The sequence below is a fragment of the Vicugna pacos genome, chromosome 9 (assembly GCF_048564905.1).
Source record: "Vicugna pacos chromosome 9, VicPac4, whole genome shotgun sequence".
Lineage (NCBI taxonomy): Eukaryota > Metazoa > Chordata > Mammalia > Artiodactyla > Camelidae > Vicugna > Vicugna pacos.
The window spans coordinates 71,637,012-71,658,500 of record NC_132995.1 but is presented as its reverse complement, the minus strand read 5'-3'; the positions used below and the strand labels follow the sequence as shown (position 1 = coordinate 71,658,500).

The window sequence follows — 21,489 nt, the reverse complement described above, 5'->3', positions numbered from 1 at the left end:
GTTCATTTTTTATTTTGTTTCCTTTGCTTTAGGATCCAAAAAAAAATGTTGCTATGCTTTATGTCAACGAGTGTTCTACCTATGTTTCTTTCTAGGAGTTGGATGGTGTCACGTCTTATGTTTAGGTCTTTAAACTATTTTGAGTTTATTTTTGTATAGGGTGTGAGAGAACGTTCTAATTCCACTGATTTACACGTAGCTGTCCAGCTTTCTTAATATCATTTGTTGAAGGGACTGCCTTTTCTCCATTGTGTATTCTAGAGAATTTCATTCATTTTAAATAAAGCAAACTCCATCCAATTTTTAAGCTTGGTGTAAATATCTGAAAGTCACCGATACAAAGTATATATTTTCCATTTCAATGTATGAATCTTCATGAGAATAAAAAACTATTCAGTATGTGACTGAATACTGGTTTACAATAATGATGCTGACTAATAGCAAATACTAATAATGCATTTATAAGATAAATACTAAATAAACGTACATTGAAATGGAACATTTTTAGTAGACTCTAACATAACTGTAATAAAATGCAAAACTTCAAAGACTGTAGACTGAAAATATGTGAGCAGGACATACGTCCACGTACACGACTAAATGAATTGTCCAATATCCTGCGGAAGGAGGTTTCCCCATCACTAACCTGCATAATTTTCACATATATCTCCATTAAAAGAAAGATTTGCAGGGATGAAATAAGTTTTCATATGATTGGTTCCTCTTTCATAAAATATTTTGCTGAGATTTCTCTTAAATTCATAGGACTAGACAGATAAAATTTTAAATAAATATTGCTTAAAGCCAACTGTGAATTTAAAGTGAATAATAAAATCAAAATTTGAGCATTTGGAAAAAGAACATTTAACAATACCACCTGCGAGCCGGAAGTTCCTATATGGTTACAAACCAACAATACTCGTAACTGTTTTGCCCCATCAGTTCTGACGCTATGAACATGAATAAAGTCGACATTACCTTAAACCACCCGTATATTCTTGCTTTTCGAATATGGTGATGTCGGAGTAGCCTAACCGGGCCAAGAAGGAAGCACAGCTTATACTCGCAGGCCCAGCGCCCAGAAGGGCGATCTTCGCAGAATAGGCTTCGGGCATCGCATCCGGGGGTGGCAGAGAAGGATTCCTGATTTGTGGGATATTCATTGCCTTGAATACCTGAGAAGAAATCAATTGGAGTGGTTACAATTTTTAAACCAACTTTTATATCTTCAAACATATTTTTAATGTTTCAAATCCAGTCATGCTTTTAATAGAAATAAGCAGTACATTTTAAGTATTAATATAGCTACTTAGAAATTACATTGGGTCAAGTCGATGCCAACTTATGCTTGACTAACTCAATCTCTGAAATTCCTGTCTGGAATCGTACCTCCTCGAGGAAGCATTCCTGACTCACTTTCCCTGCTCCCAGCTTTGGGCCAAGTTCAGTGCTCCTCCTCCGAGCTCGCTTCGTACGCTACTAACCCAGGATTTTACCATTATATCTGGTGTCACATTTCCCTGTTAGTCAGTAGAACATTAGTTGCTGAGTCAGAGAATATGTCATATGTGAAGATATACACATATAACTTATTAACTATTTGTTCTAAATCTGTTTAGAAACATGACATCATTGTGTGACCAGCAGTGAGCACTAACCTGGCACATAATAGATACTCAGTAAATAATTTGTTGACATCTGCTTCTGGTTGAATTAGCTTTTGATGGATAACGTTTGAAGTTTCAGTTAGAAACACTGGAGAGCTACTGAAGTAAGCCAGACCAGAGGGGCCAAGATCGCAAAGAAAAGGGAACAGCAGAGAAGCGAGATGACAGTTTAGGGGTTACTTTCGCCCTGAGGGAGTGAGGAAAACTATGAATCCTGAAGAGCACCACAGCTCAGAGGAGACAGCAAGAGAGATTTCTGGTAATCTTCTAGAACCAGAGAAACACAGGTTTGGGGGAATAGAAGAAGCCAGAAACTAGAAGCAGAAGAAAGTGCAGAAAAGCTTAATTCTTACACTGCATAGGACAAAAGCCTAAGAATCTAAATTAAAGAAATTAAAGCCTAGGTCTTTTAATAACTAAGAACTAAGAACTGCCAATAACTAAGAAAACAGAAAGAAACGCATATATAATCCAGTAAATGTGGTTATCAAAGATGGACTTTAGAATAATTATAATGAATATGTCCAAAAAATACGTAAGAATGTGAACTTCACCAGGAAACTTGAATTTGTTTAAAAAAAAGAAATTTTACAAAGGAAAAAATTCAAAATTAAAATTAGAAACTAAACAAATGTACTTAACAGTAATTTGAGCAGGTGAGCAAAAAAGGACTCATAAACTGAAGATGGGTCAGTAAAAACTCTCTCTCTAGGCTGAATCTGGGAAAGCAAACAGGAAGGAAAATACAGAAAAGAACATGAGACAAAAAGGACAACACAAACAGATGTAGAATCTGCACAACTGAAATCCTGAAAGGAAAGGAGAGAGAGAATGAGGCGAAAGCAGTATCTGAAGTGAAACAGAATAAGAACTTCTCCAAACTGAGAGACATCAAGAAAGAGATTCCAGAAGTTCTAAACCCTTAATTAAGTTAAATATAAAGTAACTCATGCACATCACAGTAAAACTGCTGTAAACTAAAGTAAGAAAAACAAAGCCTTGAAAACAACCAAAGATTGAAGACAGTATTACCAACGAACACCTAAAAAGGCTGACAGCTTTCCTCTCAAAAGGAGTGATGGAAGTCAGAAGACAATGAAACTATTTTTTGAGCAATGGAAAAAAATAATACAACGCTTCCACCTCGAATTCTATTCTGAAGGCAAATATCCTTTAAATGCGAAGGTGAAATAAAGACATTTGCAGAGAGAATTTGTTGGCAGCAGTAAAATAAATCCTGAAGAACAATAATAACGTTCTTTAGGAAGAAGGTTTTGTCCCGGATGGAAACACAGAAATGCAGGAGGTAATAAAGAGCACTGAAATGTATAAATATGTGGGCACTTGTACATGAATATTGACTGTAGAAAGTAATAATGTCGTGAGGAGTTTAAGACAAATTAAAACTGATACACATTATATAAATCAAGCAAGGTTAGTTTGAGTTAAAGCACAAAGGACCACAGCATTATCTAGGAAGTAGTAAAAGTACTAACATATAGGACACATATATATGATACTAATAAAAGACTAGGAAAAGGATATTTAGCCAAGTTGTTGGAGGTGGGGGATGGATTGAAAATACTTTATTAATACAAAAGAAATAGATGAGAGAAGATTAATGAAAATAGTTGCAAGGAGGTAGGGGCAGGGCTAAAAACCCAGGAAACAGTAAGATGGTGAATATAAACACATACATATGAGTCTTTCCATTAAATGTAAATAAATTAAAATTTTAATTAAAAGACAAAAATTATAAAAGACACATACCTTAAACATAAGAACACAGAAAGGGATAAAATTGAAGGCTAAAAAAGTTGTATTATGTAAACACTAATCACAAGAAAGCTGGTACATGTACACCATATCAGACACCAGACTTTAAGGCAAGGCATACTACTGAAGTTAAAGAAGGTCGATCTACCAGCAAGGTTATACAATCCTAAATCTATAGGTAACTAATTATAATCTCAAAATCTATAAGGAGAAATTGACAGAACTAAAGTAGAAAAAATAGACCAACATGTTCTCACTATTCCGTTTTGATCAAAACTTGACTATCAATAGAAATGGAATATGAATAAATTTATATTAAGGATAAATTATTTATAATATTTAATGGATTACCTAACAGGGTTATTTGCATTTAACAGGACAAAAGCAGTAGATTTTTTCTCTTGTGGAAATTCAAGCAAAGGAAAAAAACAGATGGCAGTTTTTCTTGGGAGTAAGGAATCGAGGAGACAGACCTTGGTGTTTTCTGGAAATCCTCCCACATACAGCACCAACTACTCTGAATAAAGTCTGCCATTCAAAATATTTAAGGAACATCCGAATGATCCCATTTAAAAATTAAAGAAAGTATGAGCAACAAGTATTACAAGGCCTAATTTCTCTAATTTCTATCCTAACACTTATCACATGTTACTGACTTACTTATCTGTTTCTTCCCTTAGAGCCTCAGATCTTTAAGAGAAGACACCATCTTCGAATTTATCTTTGAATTTCTAGCATTTTTATATAGAAGGTGTACACGTTAATTAATAAAAAGTTTAAGTCAAATTGGTTACTACCATTTCTTTTTTCCAGCACAATTTAGGGTTTTACAAATTATGGATATATATTGCTGCTCTTTCCTTTGCTATCTAAATAGTACAGATTTTTCTCTCATATTATTTTTTGAATGAATACATGTTTTTACTTTTCATGCGTTTCTAAACAATATGAAAAGGAACTAAATTTTAATTCTAAATTAATACATTATTTTACTGAACCATTAATAAAATGTATTTGAAATCTACTGTATATTTTCACAAAATTTTCATGTACTTTTCACCAATCAATATTTGTAACATGCATTTAACATGATCAGGGAGAGCTACAGCTAATTTCATTTAGGGATTAAATAAATGCCAATGTCTTTTATATTCAGTTGAGTACTTAGATTTGCAAACGAATAACTAAAAACTTTCCCATGTTGAAATTCACTAGCATTTATAAATTAACATTACAGTTTAATAAACTTTAGAAGCATAAAACACAGTTTTTAAAGAATCATTTATTGCTGACATATACAACAAAAGATAATTAAATGTGATTACTTAAGGATTCTTACACGCTGAAAAGTTTATAATTTTAATATGTGAAAATCAAATAGAATCGGATTTGTGTAATGTCTGTCTTATTTCATTCACTCAGAAATAAAAGATAGTTTAGTTTAAAAAAAAAGAGAGACAGTTTAGTTTTGAGACACTAATCATATCTGACACAAATTCTAGTCAGTGTTGTACAAATAAAGCACCAGTTATCCAATAATATACATTATGTATAAATTTTCACTTAAATATATTTTAATTATTTTTAATAAGATTTTAAGTGTTCTTTTAAAACAACTGTCAAAATTAAAATATTGAACTAAAAAATAAGTTTCCTAAATCCCCACTAGTGCCAAACACGGAGGTGGAGGCTCTCAGTACGGAATAAGCGTGCTTCTCAGCACACAGCACCACTGGACGTGCACTGGGATGTGAGTGATTAAGCCCTGAGCCGTGCAGCCCCAGGTTCTACGGCTCATGAGCTGTTTAATACATGCTCGGTATACTATCTTGCTCAAGACATTAATCTATGGATTAACAGTCTTTCACCTGTTTTGTTTTGCTCTGTTTTGTTCTGTTATATTGTAACTTACGATTGTAACTTATTATTTTCCCCCTTAGTTTTATAGTATGTTGAATCAACCTTGGTATTTTTTCCTTATGAAGTAACTATTTGAATACAATTTTGTAAACTTTATCACAAAGGGTATCGCACAAGTCCTTTAACATCGCCATGCCTCAGTCTCTTCAGACTATAAAGTGGAGTTAATAATATTCATCTCATAAGACTACTGTGAGCATTAAATGAGTTAATACATGTAAAGCACTTTAGAAAAGTGCCATAGACTCATGGACAGAGAATACAGACTTGTGGTTACGGGGGGGGGGGGGGGTAGAGGGTGGGAAGGGATAGACTGGGATTTCAAAATTGTAGAAAAGATAAACAAGATTACACTGTATAGCACAGGGAAATATACACAAAATGTTATGATAACTCACAGAGAAAAAAATGTGACAATGAGTGTGTATATGTCCATGAATGACTGAAAAATTGTGCTGAACACTGGAATTTGACACAACACTGTAAAATGATTATGAATCAATAAAAAATGTAAAAAAAAAAAAAGAAAAGTGCCTGGTCATATAGTAAATGTTCCTTCTCAATTCAGCTAGTATTCACACTCCATGAGACAAGAGTTTATCTGAACTTGTACTGTCCAGCATGGTAGCCACTAGCCACATGTGACTATTCAAATTTATATTTAAATCTGTTATGATTAAATAAAATTTAAAATTTAGTTCCTCAGTAGCACTAGTCATATTTCAAGTGTTCAGTCACTACAGGTAGCTAGTAGGTAATGCACTATGAACGTTCTCACTGTTTCAGAAATTAGAATTTACAACTTATGATATACGAGGCAAAATAAACTCAAGGGCATAGTTAATGTAAAAATTAAATAAATAATTATGAAGTAATGAGTTTTTAGTACTTGCTACATTTGTTTTTAATATGGTTTATATGATTATAAACTTACATAATTTAATTTTTCATAGTGGTTGTATTTAAAACAGCCAGCTCACAAAATTCTTGAAAATTTAAACAGCATCCCAAGGACTGAGTCAACATGGTTTCAACACACTACTGAACTTAGGCGATATGTAACGGTTGATTTAATTTTTTTAATCTCTGAGATAGCTACATCATCCATCCCGAATTTTGAGATGTATCAGCTACACTTTCCAACTTCCTCAAGATCTGAAAGAATAAGTGATACTCCATCCCTTTAAAACAGTGGTACTCAATTCCTTTTCAACTGAAATATACTTAGGGAATAATTTCATATGTACAGAGTATGCTTCTATAAATGTAGCCTGATTGTAGAAAATGTTTAAAGAAAAAAAAATTTGGCCAAGAAGTCAAATAGCTCCACAAGTATTTATGTGTGGGGGGAAGGTGGAGGGGGGTTGATAAGATCTAATAAGATCTAATTACTTTATAAACCTGTGAGACATGAAATCAATCATGTATGCATACAAAAGAAGTGTCATTTTATAAAAGCAAATTAATATTTCTAATAAAGCAAACACTGCACTGTGTTTAGAATATTGGGATATTTTTCCTTACACTACCAATCCGCAGTATAAATGAAAAAAGGTAATTAATACTATTGACAAGACAGCATGAATTCTGTCCTAAATCTTAGTAAATTAGAACAAATCTATAAAATTTAAGAATTTTTAAAATAAATAGCAATAAAGCAGATTTTTCATTTCATTTTTTGAAACTAGTCTTCAAATAAATGCAACAAAATTACAAATAAATTATACATAAAAGCTATATTAAACCCCCTTATTTACAATATCAAAGAGTATTTCCTAATAGTTGTTCTTGAAGAATATTTCCTGTTGTTTCATAACATAACAAAAACTTAATCCGAGACAACTAAGCTCTTCAGGTGAGAAAGATTCCCTTCCTTTAAACAAATTTTAGTTGCCAGACTATTGATTAATTTTCTAAGATGTAATTTTTTTTCTAAGTCCAAGATTCAACTGCTAAAAACAATACAATAAAGGAAACAAACAGGTTAATCAGTATCACAAAGCACTAATTCAAGTATCTGAAGAAGCATGGAAAGTATACCCAGTGTATCCTGCATGCATACTCCCACAGTACTAAGAAGGTCAGTATTCACTAAGCACATTCTACAACAGGTTTTATTCTAAGTCTCTGTATAGACGATCTCACTTAATCTTCAACAGTCCTATTATGGGTACAATTATTATTTCTACTTCCCAGATAATGAAATTATGGCCAAGTTCCCATACTAAGGATTTTATCTCAAGGTTATTTTATCTTCAGAGCCTGAACTCTTAAACACCGACGCTGTCAAATTTTTACAGTGATTTTCAGTAGGAAATCATTTCAACCCATACCATTTCAATAGGAAATGTATAAGTGAAAGAAAAGTATTCTATGAATTTACCTTTCCAAAGTCTATTACACTTATCATAGTCAATCTATGAACAACAAGAGCTGGTTGCCATACTCACAAATTAAATTACATTTACAAGCCAACAATGGTTAACAAAGTGTTTGGGACACATGGCACTACACCATCTGGTTTCCTACCATGCTATTCTGCAACTTGAGAAACTCTGGGAGTCAGCTGCATTACGATCTTGTGATGCATCAAAACATTTTATATTTATATAGTTTGAAAGGTGTTCCCTTCCCTAACCATGCTGTAGTACGTAGAGCATTTTAAGATTATTTTACTTTTATTAGTAGTATATAACAAATATTTATAGAGCCTTACAACATAACAAGCACTGTGTTATAGAAAACAGCGAAGAAGGCCTTGAAATAGCCCTGAAAGAGCAAGTCTGGGGTTTATCACAAGTTTACTGCTGTTGAAATTGTATTTAGTTACCAATAACGGAGTACTGACTGTCTTCTAGGCACTTTGCTAAAGGCTTTACATTTCTTTCTTTCTTTTTTTTTTTTTTTCACTTAATGGCAGAGTTTACAAGCTGATTTTCCCTGTAGATTATGAAGTAATCAGACGGTTCCCCCCCCCATCTGTAATGCCAGGGCATACTAGAATTGTACCACACAGTAGGCATCCAGCAAGATTTTAATGAATTTCAGAATTCCTGAACTCCAGTGATAGGCTTCAACAAATGAGTAACAGTCACCAAGGAAACACAATTCTTCTTCAGTGATACAAAAAAATGGTTATTTACAGATTATTTACAAGGGACTATTTTTCTCGAGGAGCATTTAAAATAGATTTCCTTGCATAATCCCCCTGTGATTTCTGAACTTTCGCTCATCCAGAAAGTGCATTTTTTCCATCACTCCAAATTGACTTTACTAACATTTTGTCCAAATTTCTCACGTTATTTTGAGGCAAGAGAGAGATTATCCTGATTTTAAAAATGGAAAGATTGAGACACAAAGAGGGGCCATGGGATTTTCCCCCAAGCCTCTTCTCATTCTGGAGACAGAAACAGTATAATTTTCTAATATTTATATAGTGCTCTCTAAATGAAAAAGGGCTAAGACAGCAAATGCAAAGATATTTACCAATTCTAATTTGAGGGTAACTTTTTCTCATTTTTATCTTTCTTACTTTCTAAAATGGTACATAGTAAAAATAAACACAAATGTTTGGTAGCTATAATTTTTCCTCAGTTACTCCATTTTTTCTTATGAATCACACAGTAGCAAACATAAACTACAGGAAAATCATGACAAATTAAATATCCTTCAAAATTTCAGAATATCTCCACTAGTTGAAAGATACATTGTGTAAGGATGGTTGTACTCTGTATACCTCATAAGAGGTATGTATTTTTTCAAGTATTTAACTCAATTTTATTATAGAATAAAACACAATTTCTGATAATTTCTAAAGAAATATTTCATCAGTATAGATCTAAGAGAAACCTTAATAAAAATAATACATTGGTTTTCATTTTGCTGGTTTCAGTTTCTTTGAGTTATTTAATTAACAATATGACAGTCTGGTTATCTTCTGAATGCTTGAATGGAGTGAGATTGCTATTTGTTCATCCAAAAGTAAGTTACCTCAAATTACATGCCTTCTAGGAGACGCTTCTATGTAATTTTCTTTGTAACTTGCTTCCTTTTGTGAAAGAAGTCAAAGGAAATACTGAGTACATACTATTCACTGCACTCTTTCTTTGAAAAGAAATATTCTTGGGCTACCTGACAGTTTTCTCCACAACAATTAAACAAGGGATGCCAAAAATGGGAGCTGTGTCTCAAACACATCAGAAATTAAAAAAAAAAAAAACTCCATTCCATGGCAAATTTTCAGTTATCAAAATTATTAATGCATTACCAATTCTTAAAAATGTTTCATTATTTTCTTATTATTAAAATAGATATTATTGTGAGACATTTGTGGCATAAAAATACTATATAATTTGAAATCAGAATATTCTATTCCATCCAATTTCCACCTTAATTTGATAAATAGCTTTACGTGCCCTCTATGCACCAGGCACCAGAATGAGTAAGACAAACACAGCCCTTCCAGTAAGCAGTGCTCTGAGTAACAGAGTGCGCGTGTGTCTTAAATACAGAAAACCTATTACAATGCAATCTGTCCATGTGTAGGGTTCATTTTAACACATGGTGCTCCTGGAGCTGGTGAGAAAGAAACTTATCCCAGAAAGGAGGAAAGATAACACCTGAGCCAAATCTTTAAAAAATGACACATGTTATCGTGGAGAAGATTTCACCTCTCTAAATGTCAGCTCTAAAATTAAGAGGGTAATAATTACTTCAGCAACTTATTGTGAAGACTGAATGAATCATTGATGATAACCTTCTGGGATTAACACTTTCTCTTTAAAAGGTACTCTCCTAAGGCTTACCATTTACATCCCCAGCCCTCAGAATCTTCAGAGTTAGGCATGATCGCTCATTTTATAGACAACAGAGCTGATTCCTAAATTATGACTCTTACATTGTAGTTCATATTTTTTTTACTGTTTTCACAATTTTTTATTGAAGTATAGTTGATTTATAATGTTCTATTAGTTTCAGATGTACAGCAAAGTGAGATATATATATATATATGTATATATATATATATGACACATACATTCTTTTTCAGATTCTTTTCCATCATAGGTTATTACAAGATATCGAATATAGTGCCCTGTGCTTTACAATAGGTCCTTGTTTATCTATTTTCATATTTTTATTATGATTAAACTAGATGACGTTACATTTGTGATTTAAGGCTACGATTGAATTAAATGGTTAAGTTGACAAAACACAATTTGAAAACAGGTGTGCATGCTTTGGTTATGAGTCAGTTTATTGATCCAAAATCATATGCGGGTTCAAACTAACCACGACAAGAACTCATGTGCCCTCAGGACTCACTCTTCTACTCTCTGTGCTTGAATTCTCACCCACTCCTGACTTTACTGCACTTAATGGACATCTTTCAGGACCCAATTTAAATTTCACTTTCTCAATTCAGCTTCCCCTCCCTGCTAGACTGTCTATTGGCTGTGGGTGTCCCACAGCCCTGCCTGACTGCCCCCCGCCCCCAGCACTATACGGTAAGTTGCTTGCTTAATTGTCTTTCTTTCTCACGAGGCAATAAGCTCCCTGAGGACTGGTACCGTTCCTATCTTGCTCATCACTGTATCCTTGGCACCCAGACACTGCCTAGCACCTAGTCACTCAATTACGTGTTCATATTGGAGTTGGAAAATAAAGCTGCCGGGGGCCAGGGAATCCATGTTACGGCTTGCTGGGGGCAAGGGGATAGCAGGGCGGCAGCAGAGAGTGATGGAGACATGACAGACCAGAGAGACCATCCCCGTCCTGTCAGATTCAACTGATGGTTAATACAGTTTTTCTTAGAAACAGCAGTGATGATTAATTATGGGGCCAATGCTACTAGTAAGCAGCTTGATAAAATAAGAAAAGAACAGTAGTTAGAAGGCAGCCATAACTGAAATGTGCTAGTCATTAAGTGACATGCCAGTAATCATTTACTAAACTATTTTCAAAGAGCCAGGTTCTGTTTTTTTTTTTTTGTAGATCATCATTATTTTTGCTTTCATAATCTATTTCATTATTTTCCTATTATTTCCATTTCACTTCTGCTGTTTTTTTCAGAATTTACCACCACCATCACCCACACCATTACCACCACCACCATCACCCCTCCTCCACCTGTTTCCTCTCTAGCTTCTTGAGATGAAACCTGCTTATTTATACGTAATCTTTATTTTTTCTGTTATATACACTTAACACAATGCATTTTTATGCAAAAATGACTTTGGCAACATTTCACAGGTTGTTAGTGGAAATTGTGTCATCAGGTCTAAATATTTTGTAATTTCTACTGTGACGACCTCTTTAACCCATGAGCTGTTTACAAATGTGTTTTTTTAAATTTCCATTTAAGACATACATTTAAATGTGTTTTAAATTTGTTGTTATTGCCTTCATTTTAATAATATTCTTATTTTTTATTTCTAATTTAGTTATAGAAAAAAACTACAGTCTGTATGTACTTATTTGGAAAAAATATATATATATTTATTTCTGACTGAGCACATGATCAATTTTGATAAATGTTTCTTCCATAGGTACATGAAAAGGTTGTTTTCACTCTGCGTTAGTTGAGTTCAGGAAACTTTATAGACTTATTAAATCACTCTAATAAACTTTATTCAAATGATCTTACTAATTTTGAGTAAGGATATACTGTAATGTACATGTAAGTTATGAATGTTATATTTTTAAGACATTCATTCTTTTTTCATTGTTTATTTTTCTCTTTATTTTTATTAATACATTTTCCCTAGATTTCCACTTTTGTTACATATTAATATCACTACACTGACTTTCTTGTGGTTAGTATTTGCACAGTATATTTTTTTCTACCACCTATTTTCAAGTTGTCTGCTAAAGTGTCTCTTCCAAATATCATATAGTTGTTTGGAGCACTTATTTTTAATCCATACTAGAGGCACTTACATGTTAACAGATAAATTTAATAAAATTACATTCTTGTGAGTAATTATACATTTGGATGCATTTCTATCACCTGCTTTGTGTTTCCTGCTCACCATGCTTTTGTATTGGCTTCTCTGTCTTCTGTTTTATTTTTCCTTTCCTGTCTTTCATTGGATTAAGTTTTCTCCTCACTCAGCCCTCTTGTTTACATGATTGCTTGCAAGTTACAGATTGTATGTCTACATTTTTTGTGATTACCTTTTAATTTTTAACATAGATATTTCAACGTTTTTGAAAACATATTCCCAAGTTATCAACTATCACTCTTCTCCCAATACAAACGGCCCTTAGCACACCTAACTATCCCCTGTGCTCCCCTATCTCCAACTCAGACACTCTTCTTGTCGATTTTATATAGAATTGTATCTCTAACACCCTAAAATGAGTTGTTATTATTACCTTACAGTCGATAGTTAATTCTATTTACCACCATATATTGCTGGTTTCTTTGCTCCTCATTATTTCTTACATCTCTCTCTCTTTCATTCCAGGTTTGTCACAGTTTTGCTAAAGAATAACTTTTAGGAGTTCTTGTAACAAAGTGAGTAATAAGTCACTTTGGATTTAAAATGTTTAAAATACCTTTACTCATATTTTTATTGTTAAGAGAGAAATACAGTTCTTTATCTTAGTCCTTTAAAATGTTGTGTTCTTGGCTTCTAACATCTACAGCTGCTGATGAGAAATGTGGGTTAGGCGGTTAGACAAGTGGGGGCACCGGGCAGATAAGGTGGAGGAGAGGGAGCATGGTGCGGAAGACAGCAGTATGTCTGCCTTCAGCATACAAGTGCTTTCCTTCCTCTAAACCATGCCAGCAAGAAACCACTTTGAACCCAACAGCCACAACTGTGCAGTAGCAACAAGGACCTAACTGGACATGACCCGATGCTCACTGTAATATAATTAGCATTGTGGTGTAGGCTCCCACCATGGGTTCTTCTGTGTGCATCATGGGCAAGGACGTGCGCAGAACGAGACGAGCATGGCTAACCACTCCGGGGCAAGAACCGTCAATCAGTTAAGAGACCACTTCTAAGCGAGGGGATGACAGGGGGCCAAACCAAGGCCAGTGCTGATATCTACCCCTGGATCAGCCCATCACCTCCCATTCCTGGAGGCGTACTTTCCCTTCGCTAATAAATCCTTTAAAATCTTTCACTACACAACGCTCCATTTCCCATCTGAATTCTTATCTTTCGGGTAAGAGAACTGAGGTCTTTTCCCCTTTTGGAGTAACAAGTCTAACTGTCACTCGGTTTAAAAGTAAACTGTTTTATCTATCTCTTTTTTAGGAGCTGACTCTTCTGAGACCCTTGGTCCTTCACAATACTGCAGTCCTGTGTCTAGGTGACGTCCTTACATTTTTCCTTTCTTTTGGAAAAATCCCTACCGTAACTACTTTAAGGCCGCTCTTCACCAAGCTCTCCTTGCTCCAGTTCTAAATTTAACATTTTATCGGTGTTTCCATTTCAGTGAATATTTCCAAACAACTACTTTTCATACCAAACTCACTATTTTTTTCACAAATTTACCTTATTTTTATGAATTTTGTTTATTTTTTATTTTAAAGGCTTGTTTATGGTATTATATGGTTCGTTAGGATACAATCATCTGTAGGCTGAATCTTTTACCACTGGTGGCATTAGCTTTTTAAATGTAGTTCTGCACTTTCTGTCTCAGACTTATCCTAAGAGAAATGCTTCTGTCTTTGCACTTACCCTCCAGCTTCTTCGATCAAGTACGTGACAGCCTCCACCCCGCATCACTCCTCTGCCTCCCCCAACTGCAGGATCAGGTCTCTTACTGGAAGCCCAGGGCTCTGATCTCCAGGTCATATTTAAGAGCTATCACTGAAGCAAGTTACTGTGCCACTAGGCACCTGCCCAAAACACTGGGACACAGCTCTCTCTGCTTCTTTCTGCAGCTTCGTATGAGCCCTAACCCTGTGCCTTTTTTTTTTTTAACCTTTCTACCAGCGGCAGGTGAATCCAGTCCTCCACTGCGCACAATGTGTTTGGCACTTCCTGCCCCACACCAGACTCCTCAGCAGCCCTGAGTGTTTATGCAGAGCCGAGCAGGCAGTGGCCTGAGTCCGCTTACTGCTGAGAATTTCCATACCATTTCTGACTCCAAAAGGTATTTATCGTCCATTTTACTTCAGCTATTAATTTTTCTTGTGTGCTTAGTATATTTCATTTATCATCATACTTTGGAGCAAATGGGTGATTTAAATTTTAACTCACAGCATCATGGGTCTTAACAAGTGATTCATGCTGATACAATATTACTGCTTTTTACTACTTTATAATGCTATTCATCAAATATGTTTATGAAAAAAAGACATATTTTTAAGTTGTTAGGGTTCAAGCCAATGAAAGTCCATCATTCTAAACTGTAAGGTGTATACAAGAGTATATACATTTGAACTTATAAAAAACAAATTCAAAAAACATTCATAGCAAATAATCTTAACAACCATGCAGCTTTGGTAAATTTCAATGTTATTGCCCCAAATCTCTGAAACTTACTTGTATACTTTAAATCTCTACATACTAATATATAGTTGAAAAATAAACTAAAATATTGCAACGCAAATCATCTAGCAGTTTTTCCAGTCCTGCAGTTTTATTATCCATCATTGTGCCAGCATTGGATATTTTTAATAGATTTCTAAAGATATTTGGTGAAGAATGTCAAATAGTTAGTGAAATCTATCAATACATATTCCTTTCTATTAATCACTGCATTAAGGCCAAAAGGAGATTCACAAATAAAGCCTGGACAGATATTACCTGCATGTGCCCCCCTGAGAACATTTCATCAACACACAAACTATTGATTTCATTACTGTTTAATGTATACCTTTCACGTACATCCTGTCTCAGAAATAATTACGTTTTTCCTTTGTATGAACAGCATTCACAAACTGTATTCACTGTTTTAAAATAGGAGTATTATGGATAAATTTTACTCAAAGATGATACAGGGTTGGGACAATAAAGCAAGTGTGAGGTGCCATTAATTGAACAACTATTCTCTCATCCATATTCTATTTATTGATGACCTGCAAACAGTATTAGCCGTAAATATTGATTATTATTCATTATCATTGTACTTTACCTTAGTTTTAGATTAGGTGCACGAACTGGCAGATCTAACTGACCAGTTTGTCAAACCACATCATAAACGTGTTAGACTCCTTCCTAAATTTACGTACAGATCAACCACCACAAAGGCAGGCTTGGGCTTTTCTCATTAACATAAAACTTCAGATATAAGCTTCAACTTCCGGGCCCCTCATTGTTCGGGCCCCTTCTAAGGCCCTGTGTTTAAATTTGTAGTACTACTTGCGTGTAACTTTTCAAAGAAGCGACCCAAAGTTTATCATCTCAAGCCCCACAAAACCTGAATCCTGGCTGTACAAAATCCTTCATCGGCAAGGAGAAAAGAAAAAAAAAAAAGCTTTTCAGTAACATGTATAAATAAACAAAATGACTAAGCCTATGTGTTCATCTTACACAACCTATTTTCACATAGTTGCTCCACATCTAACAGGGGTGAGGTACAGCGACCTCCTTTTGTGAGTTGTAAGGTGCGGTGACTCAGGGATCTGCTGCTGAGTCAGCAAAGTGTAACACTGTGAGCTTGCAGCCAGAAAACAGGAGTTTGCGCTGATTTTGTATCAATGACTTGTAACATTACGTGGGGGCAAGCCAGAGTTTGTGAAATGGTGGAAATTAGGGCGCTAGAGCTTTGTACTCCAGACCTGTCCCATACCACCTGTGAACTTGGGCAAACCTCCTGTTGCTCATACATGAAATGAAGATGATAACGTTTGCCTGGAGGGTTGTTTTGCGTATCAGACAAGTTCTAAGAAAGTACCTAACACTGTCCAGGACTACAGGAGTCTTGTTTAATGTTTACTACGATTTTCTAATCATACTGATCCTCGGTTTCTTCATGTCCAAAACGGGAAAAACGTTAGCTAGCTTACACGTCTTACCAGTTGTTCATCAGCATTTTAAAGTGAGACAGTACAAAATGCACTGAAGTGCTGTGCAGGTATGGTGTATTACAACTCTGCACTTCCCCCCACCAAATCCTATCCTTTGCACTAAGATCTGATCACTTCCAATACCAATTAAAAATTAATAAAGAGTGGCTTATCCGTCCAAGCATGCTAACGTAAATGTCTACGTCTTACTAAGTTTGCTATGACATTTCAGTTGTTGGCTTGTATTACTTCCCGAGAAACTATGATGCTTCTCAGGACATGTCGTATATAGACACAGCCTACAACAACACTTACTTCTAATCAATGCTCAATCAGTGTTTGTTTGATTAATTGAATCCTTACCTAGTGGGAGCTTAATACACTGGGTGTTCATACAAGCCAGTTTGTCTGGGATAGTCCCCGTTCATACCTGCTGCCCTGAACTAATGATGAATAATGTTCTCATTCACTCTCCAAAGTATCTCAGTCATTTGTTTGATTAACTTACTTATAAAGGAATCAACATATCACACGGAGTCTATCCAATCTCACGTTTCAGTTTACGTACTTTTTTTTGATAACTGATGTCAATATGAGGGCTGCACCTAAGTGTTTTCTTCGTCTCTACTTACTCATTTGTTGGACGGGATATATCACAAAACATATTATTTGAGAGAAGACATGCAACTCTCTTATTTAGTACTGCACGTGTGTCTATATTCTCCAACATACTTGCAGAAGGCAGAAGTTTAAGGCTTTCAGTGACTCCATGCCCAAGATGAAGATATGGTAGAAGTATCTGTGCTATTAAAATAATCCTAACTCAAGTAATCATGTTCCTTCTTATTTCACAGTTCTCTAAAACTACTTATTACAACATTTGAGCAAAATACAAACGCTCATGTAATTTGAGTAATTGTACATACTTACCTCGTAACACCTGGCTGTTTGAATTATATCGATGTATTTTTGCTATATTATGAGCATTTAATTTGAACTGTGTCTACTCAATAAAATATAGAAATAACTACAAATGGCATATGATGGTGTATAAATAGTATATGATGGTGGTACAAGAACTGGGTAATATCAAATGAGAGGTGATTGAAAACCCTCTGAGAGATACAATTAAAGAAAAATCTAAAGAGTAATTCTATTCCTAGTGAGTCACCTGATTTAGTTTGGAATTCTATTTGTCAGCCCCATGCTTAACTAAAAGTATAAAAAACAAATGAAAAGTATCAAGAACACTATATTTAATGGGTGTTAAAATAACCTCATAAAAGGTTTACTGTGAACAACAAATACTGTTTTTAGGTACTGATTTCATAACCTAATGTATTCCTAAAATTTATAATCGAGGCAGCAATCTTAAGTACCACTCCTCTCAACCTCACTCATTTTAACGTTTAAAGTCAAACTTCAGAACCCTGGAAATGTAATATTAATTTTTCCAAATCGCCTCGATACCTCTTTAACATCACTAGAAGGGAACTGACTTAACGTGCACCTAATTATCTACTTACAGTTATTTTTCAAACTTTAGGAAATGAGTAGAAAGATGCAGTCTCATTTCATTATCCTTTTGCAACAATTCATCAATTAAATTTGAGAGGCAATGAGAGTCTCGTTGGTCTACTAAATGTGACAAACAGATGATTTCTTTAAAATTCAATTAATGATCAAACACATTTCAAAATAAAGTGTTCAAGGGTTACATTTGTATAGAGAAATTTTAAAACCCTGACGAGACTGATAAGGAGATCCACACCAAGTTATTAGTTCTAAATTATTTTGTTGCAGCACTATTGTTATACCTAATTGAACTGGGAAAAACTGCCTCCTAGAGAGATTCGGAATCACCCCGTGGCTTGTTTGTGCCACAAGCATACAGAAGTGTCTGCAGCAAGGTCACCGCAGATGTGGGGGACAGCAAAGGATGGAATAATAATGACAACGCGGGACAGCAAAAAGAAGTAGCTGGTCTCCTGATTCTACTGCCGGCTGTCCTTCGTGTGATTTATTCCTTTTCTACTGCAGCCCCTCCAAATTATATGCCATGTTCAAATGGAAAAGTGTAAGATACAGATTTAAACAATCATGGCAGACTACAGAGCTGATATTTTAAAAATTACTAATAAGTTACAGGAAAAACAATTTTGAAAAATATCATACTATTTTACTCTGCTTTCCTAACCTTTGCTTAATTTGGTAGAAAAATAGATTTGTATTTCTTCAAAGGTCAAAAATCAGTCATTGTTTTATCAAACAACTGAAAAGTAAAATTATTTGCATCATGCTTTGTTTTGACTTAAGTACTCACATCAATAGTTTAGTAATTTGAAAGAATAATAGTATTTTGCACTTTATACTTTTTCTTTTCACTGGAAGTCAGTTAATACACTGTGTTTTGCTTATCTTTTTTACATGTTTTTAAACATTTTTTATTGAGTTATAGTCACTTTCCAACGTTGTGTCTGCTTATCTTTTTTTAAATTGACATATAGTTGATTTACAATAGCGTGTTAGTTTCAGGTGTACAGAATAGTGATTCAGTATTTTTGCAGATTATACTTCATTAAAGGGTATTGCAAGATAATTGAGTATAATTCCCTGTGCTAGATGGTATATCCTTGTTGCTTACCTATTTTATATATAGTAGCTTGTATGTGTTAGTCCCATACCCCTAATTTTCCTCCTGCAACTCCCTCTCCCCTTTGTTTGTTTGTCTCCACAAGTTTGTTTTCTGTATCTGTGAGTCTGTTTCTGCTTATATTCACAACAGCTTTGACAGCTGGGTAAATTTAGGTAAACCATCCCTTGACAGAACTTTCTAAAATAACCAGCCCTAAGTGGCCAAATTTAAAAAAAAAAAGAATGGAAAGCTTTTCTATATAATTACAGTGGAAATTTTTTTATTTATGATTTGATAAATATATTTGAGGCCACCATTATACAAAGTATACATGGAATGTAATAAAGATACCTTCCTATTTAAATTCTATGATCCACTTAAAATGCATTTAATACCACCCTAATGCATGCTGTCTTAAATAGACTTTGCTTTGGAAAGCCATGGTAGTAACCTCATTAAAACCAAGGGAGAGTTCTCAGAAAAATGGTGTTTCCCTTTCTCTCTTTCTCCGGTTTTTTTTCGCTCACTGTCTCACTCACGTTCTCTCTCTCTCTCTCTCTCTCTCTTTCCCTGTCTCCCTCTCTCTCCCTCTTTCCTTCTCTCCATCTCTCTTGTCCAGGTCACTGAAAAACTAACAATATTATTTTAACTCATCTTGTTTTGAAATGCAGTGTTCGTTCATGTCCATAATGTGTGACCTTTCATTTACTACATCCTTGCAAGCTTGCCCTGGTTTAATGAAGAGGAGATGGGTCCCCAAAGAAAACTGTGAAAGAATTCAAGTGAAGCTTCTCCATCAACTAAGGATTTTCTCAGGTTGTAAAGATCATACCTTGCACTGGTCAGGTAAGCCTAATGCAATTTTGAATTTGGTAAGAAAAGAAATTAAATCCAAGAATTTATTGCAACAACTCACAACTTCAAATTGTTTCTATTTTCTCATTCCCAGGAGCCTTTCCTTAGAATTAACCTGTCAGGAAGCAGGAAGGGAATAATCCTGATTTATTACTAAAAGCAAAGTGAGATTTAAGCTTGAGGAATATTATGGGGAGGGTCCTAAAAAGAAAGAATACATTGTGTTTAAGTTGACAAAAGCAGACAGGGAAGTCATTAACTAAAAATCTAGTGTTGACAGGCATTTAATTTGGTCTTCTAGCCAACTGGACCCCAAGGATTACAAAATCTTGCTGTAACCTCCATATAAGCTGATCATTTAAATGATACACAGGCATTGATCTGGTAGTTGACTCCAAAAAGGAGACCCCAGAGAGAAAATGGTGTCCTAGAGAATCAAAGTCAGTTACAAAGGATTCATGAAAAAAATAAAGACATGGATCAAACTTATGAGATAAACAGGTAAAAAATGTTTTCATTTTATTTCATTATAAACTTGCACTCAGATAACATACCTGCTTTTAACTGATAAGTTTACAAAATCCAATGTTAAAGGATATTATTCAATTTCAGAGTTTTTAATAATTCTACAACACCCATTACTCAAAAATATTACAAAAGAATGCTGATGTATTATTTCAAGCTGTGAAGATTAAGGACAGTTTCAGGGAAAAGAATCAGTTAAGCAAGATAGCCTTTTAATAATGGGGTCCCCTAGCCACACTCCAATGTAAAGTTAGTGAATAACTTTTATTCTCAGATCCTCCAATTTACATAACTTTCAAAGTATTTTAATAAACTTCTGGGATTATAATTAATTTGACATATGGTTTTATAAAATTTCATTTCTGAAGCCAAGTTGTTGAATAAAAATACTGTTTAATGGCACAAAACACACTTTAGCTGTACATCACACTAAAAATGTTAGACATCAACAAAACATCAAGGATTAAAGTTATTTTAAGATTTTTGTGGGTTAGGTGGGGGAAAGACAATACGTACATCTTACATACCTCAGTAGCAAACTGCTGCAATCCACCAATATTAATTGGTCCCTCTTCAGTGGCATATAAATTGCATCCACCTACACAAAGATCAGATGTTGGACATACCATTCCACAGGTCAGACCAAGTGGGTTGTCAGAAAATATCATCTTAGCAGCTCCATAATAGTTCTACAAAAAGAAAACAAAATAAAAATTTCTAGTGAAACAATGTACCCCTTAAACATTCAATTTGTGACTGAAGTTTTTTTCTATTAGGTTATTGGATTGAGGATCAAGGTGTACATAAGATGCAGAGGTTGTAATACTGTTCACTATCAGGAGTCCTCAAGTAATAACTAGAAAGTAACTAAAATAGAGGAGTATTCGATATATGCTACACTAATAAATGAATAATTAATCAATTTTGGAAAATTGAAACTTAAAATAAAAACGTCCTGTAACTACTTTCTTTTATAAGGCATCTAACTCTATTCTGCCATAAATTCTTCTTTTCAGTTTTAACAAAAGTGAGTTAGGTAGATTGCTTGAACAGGCTTAAAACCTAAACCTTAAAAGTGAAAGTTAAAAAAAAAAAAAAGGTTACGCTCAGGTCTTCCAGGTTATCCTCCATTTAACTAAATT

The 21,489-nt window shown here is 34.5% G+C and overlaps 1 protein-coding gene across 3 annotated transcripts in view; it reads right to left on the bottom strand.

Moving 5' to 3' along the window:
* DPYD (dihydropyrimidine dehydrogenase) overlaps nucleotides 1-21,489 on the bottom strand; it is a 722,107-nt gene that overhangs the window by 514,861 nt on the left and 185,757 nt on the right. For all 3 annotated transcript variants that reach the window (XM_072968149.1, XM_072968150.1, XM_072968151.1), the window contains exons 5-6: nucleotides 20,875-21,036; nucleotides 979-1,175 (exon numbers count right to left, since the gene is read on the bottom strand). In XM_072968149.1, coding sequence (XP_072824250.1) covers nucleotides 979-1,175; nucleotides 20,875-21,036 — 359 coding nt within the window. The remainder of the gene's footprint in view (nucleotides 1-978; nucleotides 1,176-20,874; nucleotides 21,037-21,489) is intronic.